The sequence below is a fragment of the Amblyomma maculatum genome, chromosome 11 (assembly GCF_055883805.1).
Source record: "Amblyomma maculatum isolate TAMU_Amacu chromosome 11, ASM5588380v1, whole genome shotgun sequence".
Lineage (NCBI taxonomy): Eukaryota > Metazoa > Arthropoda > Arachnida > Ixodida > Ixodidae > Amblyomma > Amblyomma maculatum.
In genome coordinates, this window is record NC_139354.1 from 39,211,696 (window position 1) to 39,229,916 (window position 18,221).

General features: G+C 44.8%; 1 protein-coding gene across 1 annotated transcript in view; it reads left to right on the plus strand.

Annotated features, from left to right (window-relative positions):
• LOC146173567 (uncharacterized) overlaps positions 1-13,383 on the plus strand; it is a 42,571-nt gene extending 29,188 nt beyond the window's left edge. The window contains exon 3 of the mRNA XM_084585224.1: positions 13,140-13,383. Within this exon, the coding sequence (XP_084441350.1) occupies positions 13,140-13,383 (244 nt within the window). The remainder of the gene's footprint in view (positions 1-13,139) is intronic.
• Positions 13,384-18,221: the final 4,838 nt, after the last annotated feature.

An 18,221-nucleotide genomic window follows, 5' to 3' on the forward strand; every position in this document is an offset into this window, starting at 1 on the left:
TCCTCTGACTCCAAGACATTGTGGTGGGGGTCAAAAGAATCATCACCATTGCGCCCGGGGGAAGCGGCTAGTTCGGATAATGATCATGAGGTGTAAAATAAGTATCCACAAAAGTTAGGTCTTTAATAATGTTCTTTGTTATTTAACTCGCTGTCCAACTGGAAACTTCTCGCTGCTTTGCTACATGCCTGTAACCCCAAGGCATATAGAAAGAATTCAACCATACTTCAGGGGATTTTGTCTAAACCTTGTGCACTAATTGTTCTGTACGTACCCTCTAAAGTACCATTTTACACTTTCGCTCAAGTGTTAGAAGGAATTCTCAGCAGAAAATTGACCTCTGAAATCATTTGCGCCTTTTAATCAATATCTTGTCTCAGATACTTTTCAATATAACAATCTCCGTTCACATGCCTAAACGAGAGTAATTAAACAGCCGTCAATGGCTACGTTACCCAGGAGGACGCAGAGAGGGCTACGATTCGCGTTTTTATAAAAGTGAATCGGGTGGTGAAATTGGTGGCAGTACCAGCTTGCTGCCAGCTAGGGTGATGCAAATCGCCCATCTGCGGAATCGAGCGCGTTTTGTGCTAATCACACTATTGGTGAGATGGTGACGTTGAATATGAAATGTGCCGATCAAATTTCTTTGCTGTGGAGGTCATTAATTGTGGCGGACCATGTCTCGAATTATACCGGTGTCAAATTTTAGAAATCGAAAGTTATGTAAGACCGGTCACCAATGACGTTAGCTGAGGCTTGTTCGAGAAATGCTAATGCCAGTAAAAACGACCTTCCGCATTGTCGTAGTCTATGGGAACGCGTTTTTTTAATGTTTTAAAAGTCATATTATCCGCATTCATACAAAAGCAGTGAAGTAGTGCGTTATAGGTTAAGGTTGCACTGAACGGTATAAGCCTCTCATATTCCATTGTGCTGTTCTTTCTTTAACACCAGCTCCTTCTCCAAGATTGGAATCCTCATCATCATGATCTTGTTGCTCCTTATTGGCGTCGTATATTCCACACGATGTGAGTCACATTTTAAGGCCATAGCCTTTAACGGCGTATGAGTGGTGTCCGCAGAAAGTGTACACAGAAACTGCGCGAGATGTATGCACGAAATTCCGCAGGACTCCGTAGGATCTCATGCGCCTCATGCGGCTGGGGATCCTGGTATATAGAGACCGACAGTTGTGGTTAACGATAATGATACTTTCACTCAGAAAGAGAATGAGATAGGAAGAGGGTCTCTCAGAGAGAGAAATAGACTCCTTCTCTCTATCTTCTCTACTTCTTTCTTGTTCCGTCTCCTCTCTCGCTTAGCTCTCCCCTCTTCCTCTTTCTTCCTTACTCCCTCTCTCCTCCCTACTCTTTCTAGAGAGAGAGAGCAGAGAGAGGTACTCTATCTCACTCTACTCTCTACAGTGGGAAATGAGATAGTCTCTCTCTCTCTGTCATTCTATAGAGACAGTGACTCTTTCTCTTTCTCTCTCTTGAAAAATTAAGACCGTTCCAGGAATGGCAGCACGGTGGCAAAAATGCTTTCGCCTTACAGCACTGACTTAAACGCTCCCCTTAAACGTTTCTCGAATGGCGAACTTAAACATTAAATAGCAAAATGGTTTATTTACCATCTAACAATAGCGATGGAGGAGTCGTAGAGAAAAGCTACCCATAGGCACAATGACGACTCTGTAAGGCTAATATTCGACAGGAATTAAGGTAACACTAAAGCTATACAATTCCAAAGCAAATTTCGCCTCGAATAGTAGCTGATTTTTGCATTCGCTTTAGTGCTGTGAAACAAAACGTGAAATAAGGTCAGCAGAGCGAGCTTGCCCGTACGGTCCTATTTATGAAGCCTCATATGCAAGCCCTACCTAAGCAACCTAACAACGCAGGCTTTTAATGCAACAGTGTTTAGGGGGCCCGTGTCGCGGAAAATAACGGCGGCGGCGTCATCATTGAATGCGATTGATTTGAAATCGCGATGGAACACTGGAGTTTAGGAACTGGCAAGAAATGTTCGGAGTGACCCCAAATTTCTTGATAGTTTCCTGTAACCAAAGAAAAGTATTGAAACAGAAAAGAAAATGGGTAAATTTAAGTGTGATGCAGTCGAGCCCGAGACTTTAGAATTCGGACACAGGCACGCTTAGCATAGGCCAGGAAGGTACTCGCACGGCCTTAATAAAGGCTGAGTTAGGGAATGCGTTCTAAGCGATTAGGCATCTTCGAAGTGTTTGGGCTGCACGGAACTCATAACTCCGCTGGCTTAGCATATGCCTGCCTTTATTTGAAAGGAAGCGGCCAAGCCTATAAGCCCGCTTGGAATGAGTGCTTATTGTTGAGGTGTCAAGCTGCTCCGAGACGTTTCCGTGTGGTCGCTAGGGCTCGTACCAGTCCTCGACGCTCACAACAGAAGGTTAGACTGTCGGAATCGATTCTTTGCATTGCTGCATCTTTTTTTATACTTCTTTCTTGTTCATGTGTGCTAGAGAGTGCGTTATGAGTTGTAGCGTTTTCTGAAAACGCTACAAGGAAAACGTATTCATTTCATTCATTTCATTCATTTCATTTCATTTAATTATACTGTCAGCCACCATAAGGGGCTGTAACAGGAGTGGAAAATACAAAACAAAAAATGAGCAATATAGAAGACGATGAAAATTAATAGTCAATCAAAAATTGTCTCTGAATACACACACAAACAAAACAAAAATGAATTACACAGAAATCAGAACAACAGCCATCCTACACAACAGCAATAGAACCTCATCACCCTGTGGTAGTACCATAGATGAAATTTTCTAAATGGCGTACAAATTCAGATAATGATGATGATCGAACAGCAGAATCTGGAAGAGAGTTCCAGTCCTTCTAACCCGGCATTCTAACCCGGCTACACTTCCTCCTAAGCATGTAATTCTACCTCAAGTTGTGTCTTTTTTGTCTTCAGCACTGAGAGCACTTGCTGCTGGGCTAGTTGGTTTTGGTTCATAATTAAATAGTTTTAAGAAGAAACAGACAAGACACACAGGTATGTGACAGGACGAAGCGCCTGTCACCTGCTGCTTCTTCCTGGCGCCTGAAGCCTGGCGCTTAGTCATGTCACCTACCTGTGTGTCTTGTCTGTTTTTTCGCCTTAAAACTATTTAATTATCGTTAGCACCTTCGAAATCACATCAAGGTTGTTAACTATCCTGTTATCTAAGCGGTTCATACCTGCTAATACAATGAAAAACGTGCATGGGCGATCCCTATAGCGCTTGACTCAGGGTTGGTTTCAGTCAGTGCCTTTACATAATATCAAAAGATACACTACTGAAAAAATTGTATGTGGCAATAACCTCAATTTCTCACAGAATCTAACTCAATTCACATAAGAAATCACATGCAAGTCGCATATAATTGCATAAGGTCGCATAGTTTCCTGCACATTATCATAAATTATGTCCGATATTTTATGGTAATGATGTGCACCATATGAGCCTATGCGATTAGATGAGATTTTATGAGGTTATTGCCCCGTAGAACGTTTGGTTTTTCAGTAGGGGAGGAGACACTCGAGCTCCGCATGTAAGAACGAAAGGCAACAGCTTTAATGGTTCTTTTTTGCGGCTCCCCTTGTAGACTCTCATTCAATTACACCCAATTTCAACTCGCCTAATCACTCTTCCTTCGATTTGTACCTCTGTTTCCCGCATACTCATTAGCATCGCATTTCATGTAATTTTACGATCCCACATACCCTATCGACGAATCAATGCACGGACCTGTCGCCTGACAGCTACCACCTACAAGAAGCACGCCCGAGTTAATTCGATTGCAGCGCCAACCCCGTGATAACGGCGGCGCCCTATTATCTGGACAGTGGTGTCTTTAGAGCCCATGCTTCAAAACGTGGATTCCGCTAAGCGACTTAGTGGGTAGGGCCCTCGTCCACTAGGCAGTGCGAGTGTGGTTCAATCTTGGCCGCTGCGGTCGCGATTTGTTGGCGTTGAAACGCAACATGTTCGTGCACTGTGCAATATTATTAAGCGTTAAGAAGTACAGGCTGTCGGTAACATCGACAGCTCTCCACTCTGTTATCTTAGACAGCGTGAGTCGCCTTTCGAAGTCTAATTCCGTAAAACTATGTAACTTGCAAATCTTAGGGTGTGCCTGCACTTTTCCCATTGAACAAGATGCCTGGCCGTTTTGTATAATCGACTCGCGACGCAATCTCACGTATTTTAAATCAAAACAGGGTTCAGTGGGACAGCTGGTGATTTACTCAGTCTTAACGCGGTAATAAAAAGGAGCGGTTGGAAATTTCAATCTGTGGTAGACTCAAACTGCGTAAACAGGAGCCCCCAGAAGAAGCGTGACTTGGGTGAGGTAAAGCAGCGGCCACTCGCTGATGGTAATCACGGTAGTTGCTCATGAATCATATGTAATGGTTTAGGGTATAGCGGCGGGAAACGCTTTATTTCCAACTTCTTCGTCATTAAATGCTAAAACGTTAACCAGAAGGGCAATGGAATTATTTTAGGAAGAACGTTTGGATAAACTCGTCTTTAGTATCTCCTCCGAAAAACACTTAGGATAGTTTAAACACTATACCCAAACGGACGAGTTGGTGGAACATATTGAAAGGAAAACAGCGCAAGAGACAAACACCAAAGCAGAGAACCACAGGACGAGACCTGACTCACAACTGAAAGTTTATTCATAGATGGAGCACTATGTGGAAAAAGTTGACCACTCTATCAAGAAGTGGACAATTGCCAAAAACACGTGTTGCTACGTAGGATGAAGACACGCAATCTCTCTTTCATGTAGACAAAAGAATGGATGGTTTACTAGCGTATAAGCTTATTTTCTTCATGTGGTAGGCCTCCATTATCTCACGTGTTAAGCGGGCCGGGCGCTTGTACAGGATATCACAATAGTTCAATGAAGGATAACAAGATTCGCAGTCATGGACGTGGTCAACGAGAATAGCAGATTTGTTAGCGTTCAAGGTATCTGCATGCTCTTTCAAACGTATATTAATGTACCGCCGTCCCGTCTGCCCGATGTACACTTGTCCCCATGACATTGGGATTTTATAAACTACACCTTCAGCGCATGTCACATACTTTGTTTCATGCTTAAACCTACATTTCAGATTATTTTTGGTGCTCAGCCTTTCTTTCCAATAGCACAAACACTTAAGTTTTTTAGGTGCAGAAAAACCAACCCCTATGCCATATCTTTTTGCCTCATTTTTAATAATGTGTGACAGGCGGTGTATACATAAGGGAGAACCGGCAAACGTTTTTCTCTCCTTCCCTTTTTCTGCGCAAGACACCAAAGCTAGATGTTTAAGCTTTTTGGCTATCTTGATACAGCCCAAAAGCAGAACATCATCCGGGTAACCAGATGCCTTGAGGCCATGGGTGATAGAACATCGTCCGGGTAACCAGATGCTTCGAGGTCACGGGTGATAGTAAGCTACAATTTTTGGATCTGCGTTTGAAAGTTGAAACGGGCCGTATCTGCTGGAAATACCTAACTGGGGTAGAAAAGCCATTGTTAAATTTTAAATCGCATCACTCCAAGAGAGTACAAAAAGGAGTTGTGGTCTCATCTCTGATGTCTGCTTTATCAAAATCTTGTAAACATATGGTAATAGACATCTTCAATGATGAAATTTGAAGACTCAGTGCATCTGGTTACCCGGATAATGTTCTATTATTAGGATGTAACAAGATCGCAAAAAAGCCTAAAACTCCAAATTTGGTGCTAGTGCGGAAAAAGGGAAGGAAAAAAAAGTTTGCCGTTCTCCCTTATGCACACCGTTTGGCACGCAATATTAAAAATGTGTCAACGCATAGGGGTTGTTTTTTTCTGCACCTAAGAAACTTAAAAGTGTTTGTGCTATTTTGGAAAGAAAGGCTGAGCACCAAAAAGAACGTGAAATATCATGTGGGGTTAAGCATGCTACTATATGCATGCGCTGAAGGTGTAGTTTATAAAATCCCAATGTCATGTGGAGAAGTGTACATCGGGCAGACGGGGCAAACAAGAAGACGCAAGACAAAATAAAATGAAGCCACAGTACAAGCGCTGACTCACAACTGTGCCTAAGCCTTTACTCCAAGGCCCAGATAAAAACAAATTTGCCCGGCTATTCAAAGGGAAAGAGAATCGAAGAAGCAAGAATGTGGGGTGAAACATAGAGACCCATTTGTTGGATGCAAGACTGGTGTTGTGTACAGGCTTCCACTCTCTTGTGGAGCCTGTTATATAGGACAAACAGGACGCTGTATTAACAAGAGACTACTGGAACACCGGAACAACTTGGAAAGTGGCAAGGACAAAACATTTCTGGTCTCACATTGCCATTCATGTGAAACAATGAAGAAGGAGAAGAAGAAGTGTACTTCTATGTTTGACCAGGTTAGGATTTTGTATCGCCACAAAGAAAAGATGACGAGAGAGAGAGTTGAATCATATTTTATTTCAACGTACAATAAGTATGTCAGCAAGACTTCTCTTGCTCTTTCAAGCAAAGAGATGTCTTTTTTGAGTGACTTTTTGAGCAGCAGGTGAACCCAGGGGTTGTTTCACGTGATTGTTTTGTTTTCGCCGTGTTTGTTTTCATCTGGGTCTTGCAGTAACGGCTTAGGCATAGTTGTGAGTCAGCGCTTGTACTGTGGCTTCCTTTTATCTTGTCCTGTGTGTTCTTGTTCGCGCTGTTTAAATTAATAATGGATGTTTACCAACTCGCCTAACAAATTATGCTGGTAAGACGGGGCGGCGCATTAATACACGATTGAATGAGCATGCAAATAACTTGCATGGTAACAAATCTACTATTTTCGGTGACCACGTCCGTGACTGCGACTCTTGCTATACTCCATTGCGCTATTGTGATATCATGTACTGTCGTGAGCAAAAGTGGTATACAACACTCAGCCGGTGACAGATCTCTGGAAAACTGCACCGCAGTGCCATCTAGCGACAGTGTAAGGGACAGCGACAGTGACACATGCATGTTGATAAAGTGAGGCACCGCCGTTATTGTCTAAATCTCAGATAGCTGTTGCTAAATAATGTTGGCATGCAGTTTTCTCGAGCTTCGCCACCGGCTGAGTATTGTATACTACCTTTTCTCACGACTGTACAAGCCCCCGGCCCCCTTAACCTGTGAGATAATGCAGGCCCTACTGCATGAAGAAAAAAAAACAAGGTTGTGCGTTAGCAAACCATCCATTTCTCTACATGAAAGTGAGATTGCGTGCCTTCATCCTACGTAGCAACACGTGTTTTTGGCAATTGTCCACGTTTTGAAAGGGTGGTCAATTTTTTCCATATGTTGTGTTCCGTCTTTAAAAAAAAAACACTTTTAATTGTTAGTCCGCACTTGTCCTGTGGTTCTCTGCTTTGGTGTTTGTCTCTTGCTTGTTTAGCTTTCGATAGTTTAAAGTTTGTGTCTCTAGAATGTCGCGTTTGCACGAGAAAAAAAAGTTTTTTTTCTCGAAAAGGACGCTTAAATCTGCTAGATATATGGAACAGTGCAATACGAAGTGTCAGAAATACGTCTGTTTTCTTGAGCGAACTATACTCAAGTTGAGAGACTGAATCCCGGATCTCTAAAGCATGAATGCACTAGCATGTTCTATCTCGAATAACCATCCTTCCTTTTTATTACGTATTTCCTAGTAGTAAATGCGTTTTTGCCGCACAATCGTCAGCTACACGCCCTGAAAGATGCTAGCGATCCACTATCAATAAAACTAAAATAGGAAGCAACATTTCTCCGCGTCCCTTTACCTTCATATGTGTTGTGGCGTTAAAGGACCGTTTAATGAAAAACCATTCAAAGCTATAAATGAGAAGGGACGTAGCGTGGCTCCGCTCTAACTGTGAGATGTAAAGATGGCCTAGTTATGTGACGGAGTCATGCGTCTCTTTTATGAACAAGTGTTTTAGCGCCTCGAGGGGCTTGTTTGTAATTTTTATCGCTTGACACTGTGTCTCTTGACCCATTAGAGCTGACGACAATTCACAGCTATCGCCTGACTACTGACCGTAACTGAAGCCTACGGTGAAAATTTATCACGCATGAACGTGTCTTGCACGTCGCAGGAATTCGCTAAGAGTGGACATCAAATGCAAAGAAATAAAAAAAGTTGGCTGAAGGCTTAGCTTGGTTAAGCCTGGAAGATTGCGAAAGCAATACCCTTGGCTGCGCCTTGTTCGGCGGCTGCGCCCCGACTACTGCGAGGAGCCGAGCCACAGCCCCATTTATCCGCCTAGCGTGACGTCACAAACAGCGAGCGCCCTCTCTCGGCTGCGATACAGCGCCGTGTATGGACTCGCCGCCACCATCCGGTGGCGCGAGCTGGGGCCCCGTCTTTCGGTCTGGCGTGACGTCACATGGTCACGTGAAAAGTCATGTATGGAGGCGCCACGACACGCCAAAGGCTCGAAGTGGTAGCAGTATTGCTTTCGCAATAAAATGTGCCACACTGTCCGAAAAGTCAGTGGTGTCAATGCGCTCATTAGTCCTGCTGCTCCATGGCATTCGACACGCTTATAAGTTCAGTCCTCGTGCTCAATTGCATCTGACATCTATTTCACCGATGGTGTTGACAGTTACCGGTGACACACTCCTTAACCACTTTTCTAGCGAGCGTACCGAATCCGGAGAATATAGACAATGACGATGGAGGCGAAGGTAGCAAGAACGGAGGAGGAGGAGGAGGAGGTGGTGGTGGTGATGGTGGTGGAGGAGGAGGAGGAGGAGGTGGAGGAGGGCCAGCCTTCGTCGTCAAGAACACGGCACCGGCTCCTACGACACGGTTTGTCCGGAGAAAAACGATTGCTGATATGACCACGTCGCCTACACCGGATCAATTTGCAGGTAAGCAGGAGTGGGGGCATCCTCAGAAGTGTCACGCTACAGTGGCGGGAGACAATCCTCAAGCTTCCGTTCTCCTGTGTCGGTGCCCTGCCGCATACTATCAAGAAAGGCACCATATTTTTCTCAAAATAGATTCTTTTGGCTAGAAAATATCGAAAAGTTGCAGATAGTAGAGAGATTTAGCTTACCGTGATCCGCGATCCGCTACCGTTATTCGCCACTGAGCGTTCCACTGCACATGCCCAGATCCCCTTGACGCCGATAGATAGCGCCACAACTTGATGTCGGCACATAGACCTGCCGCGTCGGTACCAATAAGCTTATGCGCCCCGCCCACGCGCGGTAGATGGTCACGGTGGCGGATCGCGGATCACGGTAAGCTAAATATCTCTTAGTGTCGCCGCCATCAGTTACCTGTCTTGGGAAGCGCACCTGCATGCGTCACAGGTTATCAAAGCATACTGTTAAATATCGCAGTTGCTGTCGAAGTGCACACCAAAAACTTCAACCGGACTGACGGCAAAGCTATGTTTAAATTTTAATCTTATTTTCTCATCAGTAAATACGACCATAGTTAGAAGTCCCTATCCCCAATCGACAGGGCTTCCGGCACGGTAGATCGTGCAAAACACAACTGTTTGAACTGCTTACTGACCTGATGCTCACTCTGAAATAGAAGCCGTATTTACAGACTTCGCCAAAGCGTTCGACAAAGTCCCACATAAACTCGTCTAATAAAAAAGCTTGAGAATCTAAACATAAATTGTAAGTTTATTTCTCGATAGTTTTTTTGTCTGATCAATCTCAATCAGTATTTGTTAATAGCCATTCGTCGTTCCAGTCCCCCATTAAATCTGGAGTGCCACAAGAGTCCGTACTCGGACCTATCTTGTTCTTAGTTTATATTAATCATATCAGTAACAACCTAAACTACACGGTCAGATTATCTGCGGATGACTGCGTGATATACAGACAGATTGTTGATCTTTCGGACTGTACTCATCTGCAGTCAGACCTTAATAAGATTCGCAATTGGTGCACACAATGGCAAGCGGAAATAAGCAACTCTCAGATTTGCTACAGCATCTCATCAAAGTCATCATTTATTGACCCTTAAAACCCCTACGAGGGGTATTACACAAGGGGGGCGGGGGGAGACATCGGAACAAGATATGACACTTTAGGTCAAAGCAAACAAAATAGGTGACACAATCGTTGTAAGGCAGGCTACAATGCAAAGGTGAAAAACAATACATGTGTATCAAATTCAAGCAGACAGGTACAGTGAATCATACAATGACAAAACAGAAAGGCAACAGTTACCACGTTAGGATTGTAAGTGTAAAGAGAGCATTTACCGGAATTTAGAAGCATCTCGTTCGGTTAGAATACATTCGGGGAATGAATTCCATTCTTCAATGACAAGAGGCAGGAATGGCTTGATAAATGTCCTTAAGCACCGAATCATGTCATTACATTTTGAACAACATACGTATTAAGTAGCTAACCATCACAAAATATTTAAGAATGCATTTAGCATAGGACCTTTCATGGAACTGTCACATAGATACGGTTATATAAACAGGGCTTCCAAACACTGTGCGTCCTCAGACGCGACCTGAGTTTAGCTATAGCATACACAAAGCTATCAGCATACACACTACGCTAGTGCGCTCCAATTTGGATTACGGCTCTTAGTTGGAACCCCTATCAAGCATACCTAGTAACAAAATTGGAGTCTCTGCAAAATAATGCCGCCCGTTTCATATCTGAAAACTATTCGCGATAAGCAAGCGTAACAGAAATAAAACAGCCCTCAACATGTTCGTCAAATAATAATAATAATAATAATAATAATAATAATAATAATAATAATAATAATAATAATAATAATAATAATAATAATAATTGGTTCACAGGAAGGGAAAGGCGAAGTATCTGTCACACTTGTGTCTGTGGACACCTGAACCGCGCCGGAAGGAAGGAAGGTGGTAGTTAAAGTGGAAAGAGAGAAAGAGGAGCCGTAGTGGAGGGCTACGGAGTAATTTCGACAACCTGGGGATTTTTAACGTGCACTGACATCGCACAGCACACGGACGTCCCTTCGTTTCGCCTCCATCGAAACGCAGTCGCCGAGGTCGGGTTCCAACCCGAGTATTCCGGACAGTAGTCGGGCGTCTTACCACTGTACCACCCCGGCGGGGTAGTAATAGTAGTAAAAAACATTTATTTTAACAGAGGAGTTCGGGGCGCGCAGGCCCCTGGGCCCCCGCACGGCCCCACTACACTCAAACTTTCATGTTCCTACGGTTTATGACGTCGGCAGCTCGGTCTGTGACGGTCTTTTGCCGGACCGGGTCCTTAGAGCGTAGAGGGTCTCCCATTCCTCCCAGGTGGTGAAGTCAATGTTCGTCAAAGACGGAGAACGTTTTCCGTGCTGTCCTTTTTCAACAAATTATAGCCACTCTTCTTTTGCGTTCTTTCATATCAGGCCGACCCATCGCACATTCCCACGCATTGACCACCAAATCAACTGAAAGTGGAACCCACTTTTGCTCGAGCTAATCTTAACCGCAGAAGGCCCTTCGAAAATTTTTGGATGCTCATGTTATTCTGTGTGTGTGTGTGTGTGTGTGTGTGTGTGTGTGTGTGTGTGTGTGTGTGTGTGTGTGTGTGTGTGTGTGTGTGTGTGTGTGTGTGTGTGTGTGTGTGTGTGTGTGTGTGTGTGTGTGTGTGTGTGTGTGTGTGTGTGTGTGTGTGTGTGTGTGTGTGTGTGTGTGTGTGTGTGTGTGTGTGTGTGTGTGTGTGTGTGTGTGTGTGTGTGTGTGTGTGTGTGTGTGCGTGTGTGCGTGTGTGCGTGTGTGCGTGTGTGCGTGTGTGCGTGTGTGCGTGTGTGCGTGTGTGCGTGTGTGCGTGTGTGCGTGTGCGTGTGCGTGTGCGTGTGCGTGTGCGTGCGCGTGCGCGTGCGCGTGCGTGTGCGCGTGCGCGTGTGTGTGCGTGTGTGCGCACGCACGCACGCGCGCGTGTGACGTAACAAATTTTTAGTTATGTCATTGCGCGCTATCTGAAAATTTCGATGGTAATTTTTGAATGTTTTCTTACAGAGTGAGCTAAATAAATTACTGCGATCTGTCAGTGAAACCTCAGTTCTCCTGCAATGTGAATCGTATTGCAAACGAAAAGGATGTATTTTGGAGAAGTATTATTTTTGCTTCATATTATCCCCGTTAAATGAAAATAATGAAACATTTTTTTCGTCCGCTTATAATCTCTATTCCTAGGTATAACCAAGCTAAAATGCTAGCTACGTTCATACTGAACAAATCAGTAACGGAGATGCTTTTGTCAGCACAGCGTTTAGGTATTGAAGTGAGCTTTATGGCCTCTATGTATTCTGATCATTCTCGATAGTTAAATTGACACCTCCTCATTTATTATCAAACCTCTTTTTGTGGTTTATATAGGGCTCATTACCGTTGTTGCCCTAGCATTGCAGTCCTCTTGTATTTGAGCGATATTAACCACAACAACTTGTAGCATACACTTGATCCAGGAGGAAGATGAGGAGGAAAGGCAGGGAGGTTAACCCGTAGAAGCAACCGGTTTGCTACCATGCAATGGGGGAAGGGGGTGAGTGGATATAAAAGTTGTGAGAGAGGGATGGTTGAAGTTAGTACAGTCACATCACGTCACAGTCATATCACGTAACAGCAAACTCATAGTCTTTCGATTAGGCCTGCGCTTTTCACAAAGCGGAGCAGTGCCTGGGAGGCCTTCACCGCAGACGATCGCCGTGGCCAGGGACCTAAAATCTTAATTTCAGTCAATGGGAGTCCATCTAGATGCTCCAGTGTACGGCACAGACACTAGAGAGATTTAGCTTACCGTGATCCGTGATCCGCCACCGTGCCCCTCTACCGCGCGTGGGCGTGGCGCACAAGCTGATTGGTCCCGACGCGGCAGGTGTATGGGCCGACTTCAAGTATGTGGCGCCATCTATTGGCGTCAAGGGGATCTGGGCATGCGCAGTGAAACGCGCGGTGGCAGATAACGGTAGTGGATCGCGGATCACGGTAAGCTAAATCTCTCTACAGTCTTTCCTCACTTTATATGGGGCACTCACAAAGAATGTGACTCGTCGCACCCACAGTTTTGTGCATGCAGGGTTGTTTGCCATGCCTATCATAAGAGAAACTTAGTCCATGTTCTTAATATGACGCAGAGCCTCCTTCCACTGCCAGCCCGGTCCCCAAAAGCCTCGTGACCGCTCATAATGACACTATCTTCTGCACGGTGAGTTACCGAGCCCTGTACGAACGTCAGATGCCTCCCGACGGCCTCTGCAACTTCCTGGTGTACATGGAGGTCTGGTCCGAACTCTACGAGGTGCGCAGCATGTACGACCCCGCAAGCCTGGCGGCTTTCAAGAGTCACGCGAAGGCGGCGCAGAAGACAAGACACGGCGTCTCTTTCAGCTACCAGTAAGGAAGAGTTGGCGGTTCTTTTTGGCGCAACGCAAGCATGGAGGCTGTGGAAAATGAGCTTACTCCTTTCATGGCCACTCCATTTTACGGCTAGCCCTTTACCTCATTGAACTATTGGTTTGGTTTGTTTGGTTTGTGGGGTTTAACTTCCCAAAGCGACTCGGGCTATGAGAGACGCCGTAGTGGAAGACCCCGGAAATTTCGACCACCTGGGGTTCTTTAACATGCACTGACATCGCACAGCAAACGGGCGCCTTGCTTTTCGCCTGCAGTGAAAAGCGGCCGCCGAGGCCGGGATTCGATGCCGCGTCCTTGGCACAGCAGTCGAGCGCCGTAACCACTGCGCCACCCCGACGGGGTTCATTGAACTATTGGGGTGTCAGAAGAGTGCGGTAAATCTGTGTAACGGTTGTGACAGTCGTTACCACTGTGAAATGTTTTTAGTTGTCCAAAGAGAAAAGGATCGTCTTGTTTTTTCAGCGCCATTGTTCACCTTTTAATGTATGTTAAAGCCTATAGGCCCCCTTAAACTCGTCAGTGGGTACGTTGGTGTAGGGTTTCCTTGTAATTATCACAACAGTAGGATTAGTTTGCTTCCTTCCTAATGGCGCTGTTGTCGGCACCTCGGCAAGTTTTGACCAACTCCGCTTACTAGAGTACACCCTCTGTTTCTTAACCCACCACAGCTTTGAAGCCTGGAATATAAACTGCTCCCGAAAGCGTTCTTGGGGTCTGGAAAAGGTTTTACAGGGGCGCCTGCACTTAACGGGAACGCTTGAACACGTTGTACACCAGCGCTCGTGGTGCCTTCTCTGGGGGCTATTCCATGTCGTCTGCTCCATCTCACAGCAAGGATGTTTAAGCGCAGCGCTAGCTGCCGAATTTAGCTATGAACTAGGCAATCAACATGGTGCGCCGCTTCCCTACCTCCCTACTCTCAGCGTCTCACTCAATTATCCCTTATTAGTTTGTCTTGTGAATAGCAAACAAAAAAAATCAAAATTATATCACCTTTTTATCGCGCAAATGGGGAGAACTTTCGTCTCCTACCGTAGTCTTTGATAAAAACAATTTAAAAACAAAAACAAACGTAAACACAATTATGTCCACCACAAGATTATTTTATATCATGGTAGTTTGCTTTGCTTGCTGTCAGCTGCATACTCGCAATGAATGAGCAACTAGGGGAGGCTCTAGAGCCTTGTCAGCGAAACTTTCGTTCGACTTTAACATCTCACGAAGAGGTAGGGAGAAAATAGTACGCTTGCGTCCTTGATAACGATAAAGAGCAATATTCAACCCGAACAGTTCTGCTGAATAACCGGGCTACAAAGTGTTGCTAATAAAACTATCGAGCATAATTTGTTGTCGTTTATTGTGAATGTCACTCTGAGAGCGAGTACAGTAGTCCCTGTAATAACACCACTCCTGGTTGATTTCCGATGAATTACAAATTTGGCAGCCAAAGGCAATTCGTCCTCTGTGATTTGTGAAGCATCAGTAGTTGAAATGTTCCGAATCGCATGTACACTGCGAGTCCTCTTACTCAACGTTCAGCTTCGAGATTTAAGCACCGTGCGTACAGTTCAGTTCTGAACTAAGGTATTGTATTCAGTGCGATCTAAATACTGAGTTCAATTTCTGCATATTGAAATATTCGACTAGCTGAGTGGTGTGAATTTTGAAGCCCCGGTATTGCGTTGTAAAACTTTCCGACATCTATTAAAAAATTAGAAGAGTTCAACGCTGCTGAACCGAATATTGAGCGAAAGCAATAGCTGCGGGTGACCGAGCATTCTCCTTCTTCTTCTCCTTCTTCTTCTCATTCTTCTTCTCCTTCTCCTTCTTCTTCTCCCTTCTCCTCCTCCGTCTTCTTCTTCTTGCCAAGGTCCTGGCAGGCTCATTCAACCATAAGCGTCCCATGTGAAACGAGAGACCCAAATTGGCAGCTCCTGCCAGCCCACATATAAAGCCCCTCTTTAATCAAGCCGTATGAACGTGCCTTATACGGCTATAAGAGTAACGTGAATGCCAAGGTCCTGGCAGGCTGATTCTGACATAACCGTCCCATGTGAAACGAGAGAACCAAGCTGGCAGCTCTTGCCAGCTTGGGGTCGTCTACGGGGATCATATAAAGGTCAAAGGTCAATGGTGGTCACCGCCGTTCCACGCTGAAGGCTCAAACTGCGAGCAGTATTGCTTTCGAAATACTATTGAGCTCTTTCGAGTGCTATCTTCCTGCCAGCCTCCAGAAACAGGCTATGGGGAGCACCCATGTTCTGAACTGAATTTGAGTAAATGGCAGGCAGAACGATGCTAACGAAGACACTGCTAAATGTGAGCCAATGAAGAAAGCAGGCCCTTATCGTTGGAGATGAGATGATAGCGATTGCTGGTGCGGTGGCGGACAGCACCAACCTCGCCACTGAACTTCGCGAAAATGTTTTGGTGCAGATACGCCGATGTCAGTGCAGCCGATATGGCCAAGGTCACAACCAATTTTATTAAGCCACTCTGGGACTCAAAGATTAAGGATTTGGGCATCCTCCTGGCGTATGACAACCTGGGCACGCTGCGGCAGACAATAAATCCAAAACTGGGCCTGTTAAATGTAAGTGCACCACCAAGTCGAATGTTCCATTTATACACTATATATGAGAGAGCGTTCTATGCAACTACTGAAAAAGAGACTGCACTTTCCGCTAGAAATGCCGATGCAGATGCGATCAAGTCAGTATAATGCGGCGAATCTTTGCAAATCTTGATTTGTTATCTTCAACAGCCGCCAGCGCGCAGCCTAGTGTGCGGCCTTATCACTGTGATTGTAGAGCACGGACCGATAATGTGCTATTTGCTTGTTCATGTTGGGTATCGCTAAACGCACCTTTATCGCTTTATTGAGCTTTATGGCGAACAGTGCACTGATGAGTTTGGCATCGTCCTGGAGTATGACTACCTTCGGTGAGCTTTGGTGTCCAGCCATGCACCGTCCCCTAAGCCAGTGAACGAGTCACCATCAAAAGCCACTTCAAGTTCACTTGTTCGTGTTAATTGCATTACGGGTTGGCCTCGGTGTCCGATCTCGACTCCATCGTGTAGGGCAGAAAACGAGCCTCGAAAAGCATCAGCTCTTTGTATTAGGTAGCGAGGGGCTAGAAGTGGTTAAGAGAAAAAGGCAGGAGATGGCTGCAGATCCAAATCACATGAGTGCGATAGCAATAAGAATGCGAATGAAATGGAGCGCCTTTATCAGGCTTCGTGAATGGGCGTTTTCCCGTACCTCGCAAGAGAAAAGTTCATAACAACCATATTTTACCGGTACTCACTTATGGGGAACAAACGTGGAGGCTGACCAGTAGAAATAAATTATGGGCAAGTTATCTAGCGATGGAAGATGACTTAAGTAATATTGGGAAACAGGAAGCAAGCAGGAAAGGAGGTAGAAAAGCAAACGCGAGTTAATTCCGCTCTATAGTCGAAAATTAGGAAGAAATGTGCATAGGCACGCTATGCTATGGTAAAATAAGGCAACCGATTGTCGCTAACAGGGACTGACAGCATTCCAAGACAAAAAAAAAAGCATAGCAGGGGTTGTTTAATAATTCGTGGATGAGAGAAGTTTGCGAGGATCAGATGGATGCGGCCGCCATAGGATGGGATCGGTGAAAGGTCGTCGCCCCGTGGTGGATGTATTCAGTCTTTTGATGATAATATTTAGGCACTTTACAGGTATGATGTAAAACATTAACGAAATAACCACTGCAACAATTAAGGAAATGGTTACGTAAATAAATACTATTGTTTCGGTCCATGTTACTTTAAGGTTTTAGGTGAGATGTGGGAATTGGCCCCTCTTACAGCTTTTTTTCTCGTTATTTTGTGTCCCGCCTTGAATATCAGTTCACAATATTCTTTTGTATGACACGTATTTCCGATACTGTAAAGAAAGGCCGTCTACCCATCACGCATTGCTGCTACTCGGTCAAACAAAGCAGTGCCGCTTTTAACCTTTATCGCGAATTTGTGCAGCCTTGCTCCTGCCATTACTATGTTGGGCCTTATTCTTATTATAAGATATTCGTGGTCGCATCATCGTAGCTCTATTTACTTTATTCTAACTGCTCTTGAACATAACTAACATTATATTTCATTTAGACGCAATGATATTACAACCTGCTTGGACCTGTGCAACTAGCATGGTTTAGATAACCTCGGCGCGCGTGACCTGAGATGCATCAACGTTATCAATAGCAAGTGACCAAAAGATTTCCAGATATAATTAACTGCAATATTCCTGGTCTCACTGATCAATGCCTTAAAGTCAATTATTTTTCGGCTGCTTTTCTTGGTTTCATTGCCCAGAATTCTTTTAAACCTTTACAGTAAATATTTGCCTGCGCCGATACAATGTTTGCAGATATACGCGGTTGCCTAAAACAGTATCAACAGATCGGTACCTTACTTGCCAATAGAAAGATTAGACGCAGTGGTCAAAGTGTTTAGAATATATGCTGACGGGAAAGCAGACTACAATTCTACACTGGGCACCAAATACATATCGGGAATTAAATCGTAACCTGCTCCTGTATACGCGCAGATTAACACATATTACACTGATAACGCGAGGCCAAGACAGCAATTGATTGCAAATGGTTATCTTGTAAAGTTTGTGCTTCATAACTGGTTCTCAGTTTTCGCCAGCAATACTTATTTGGATGTATGCGTTACGTGTGCCTGTATGACTTCGTTCAAACAATGATTTCGCCACGGCGCTCGAATAAAGGCAATAAATACTACGGGCTTCGAGCGCCAAGCCTAAAGGGGCTTTGAGATTGAACC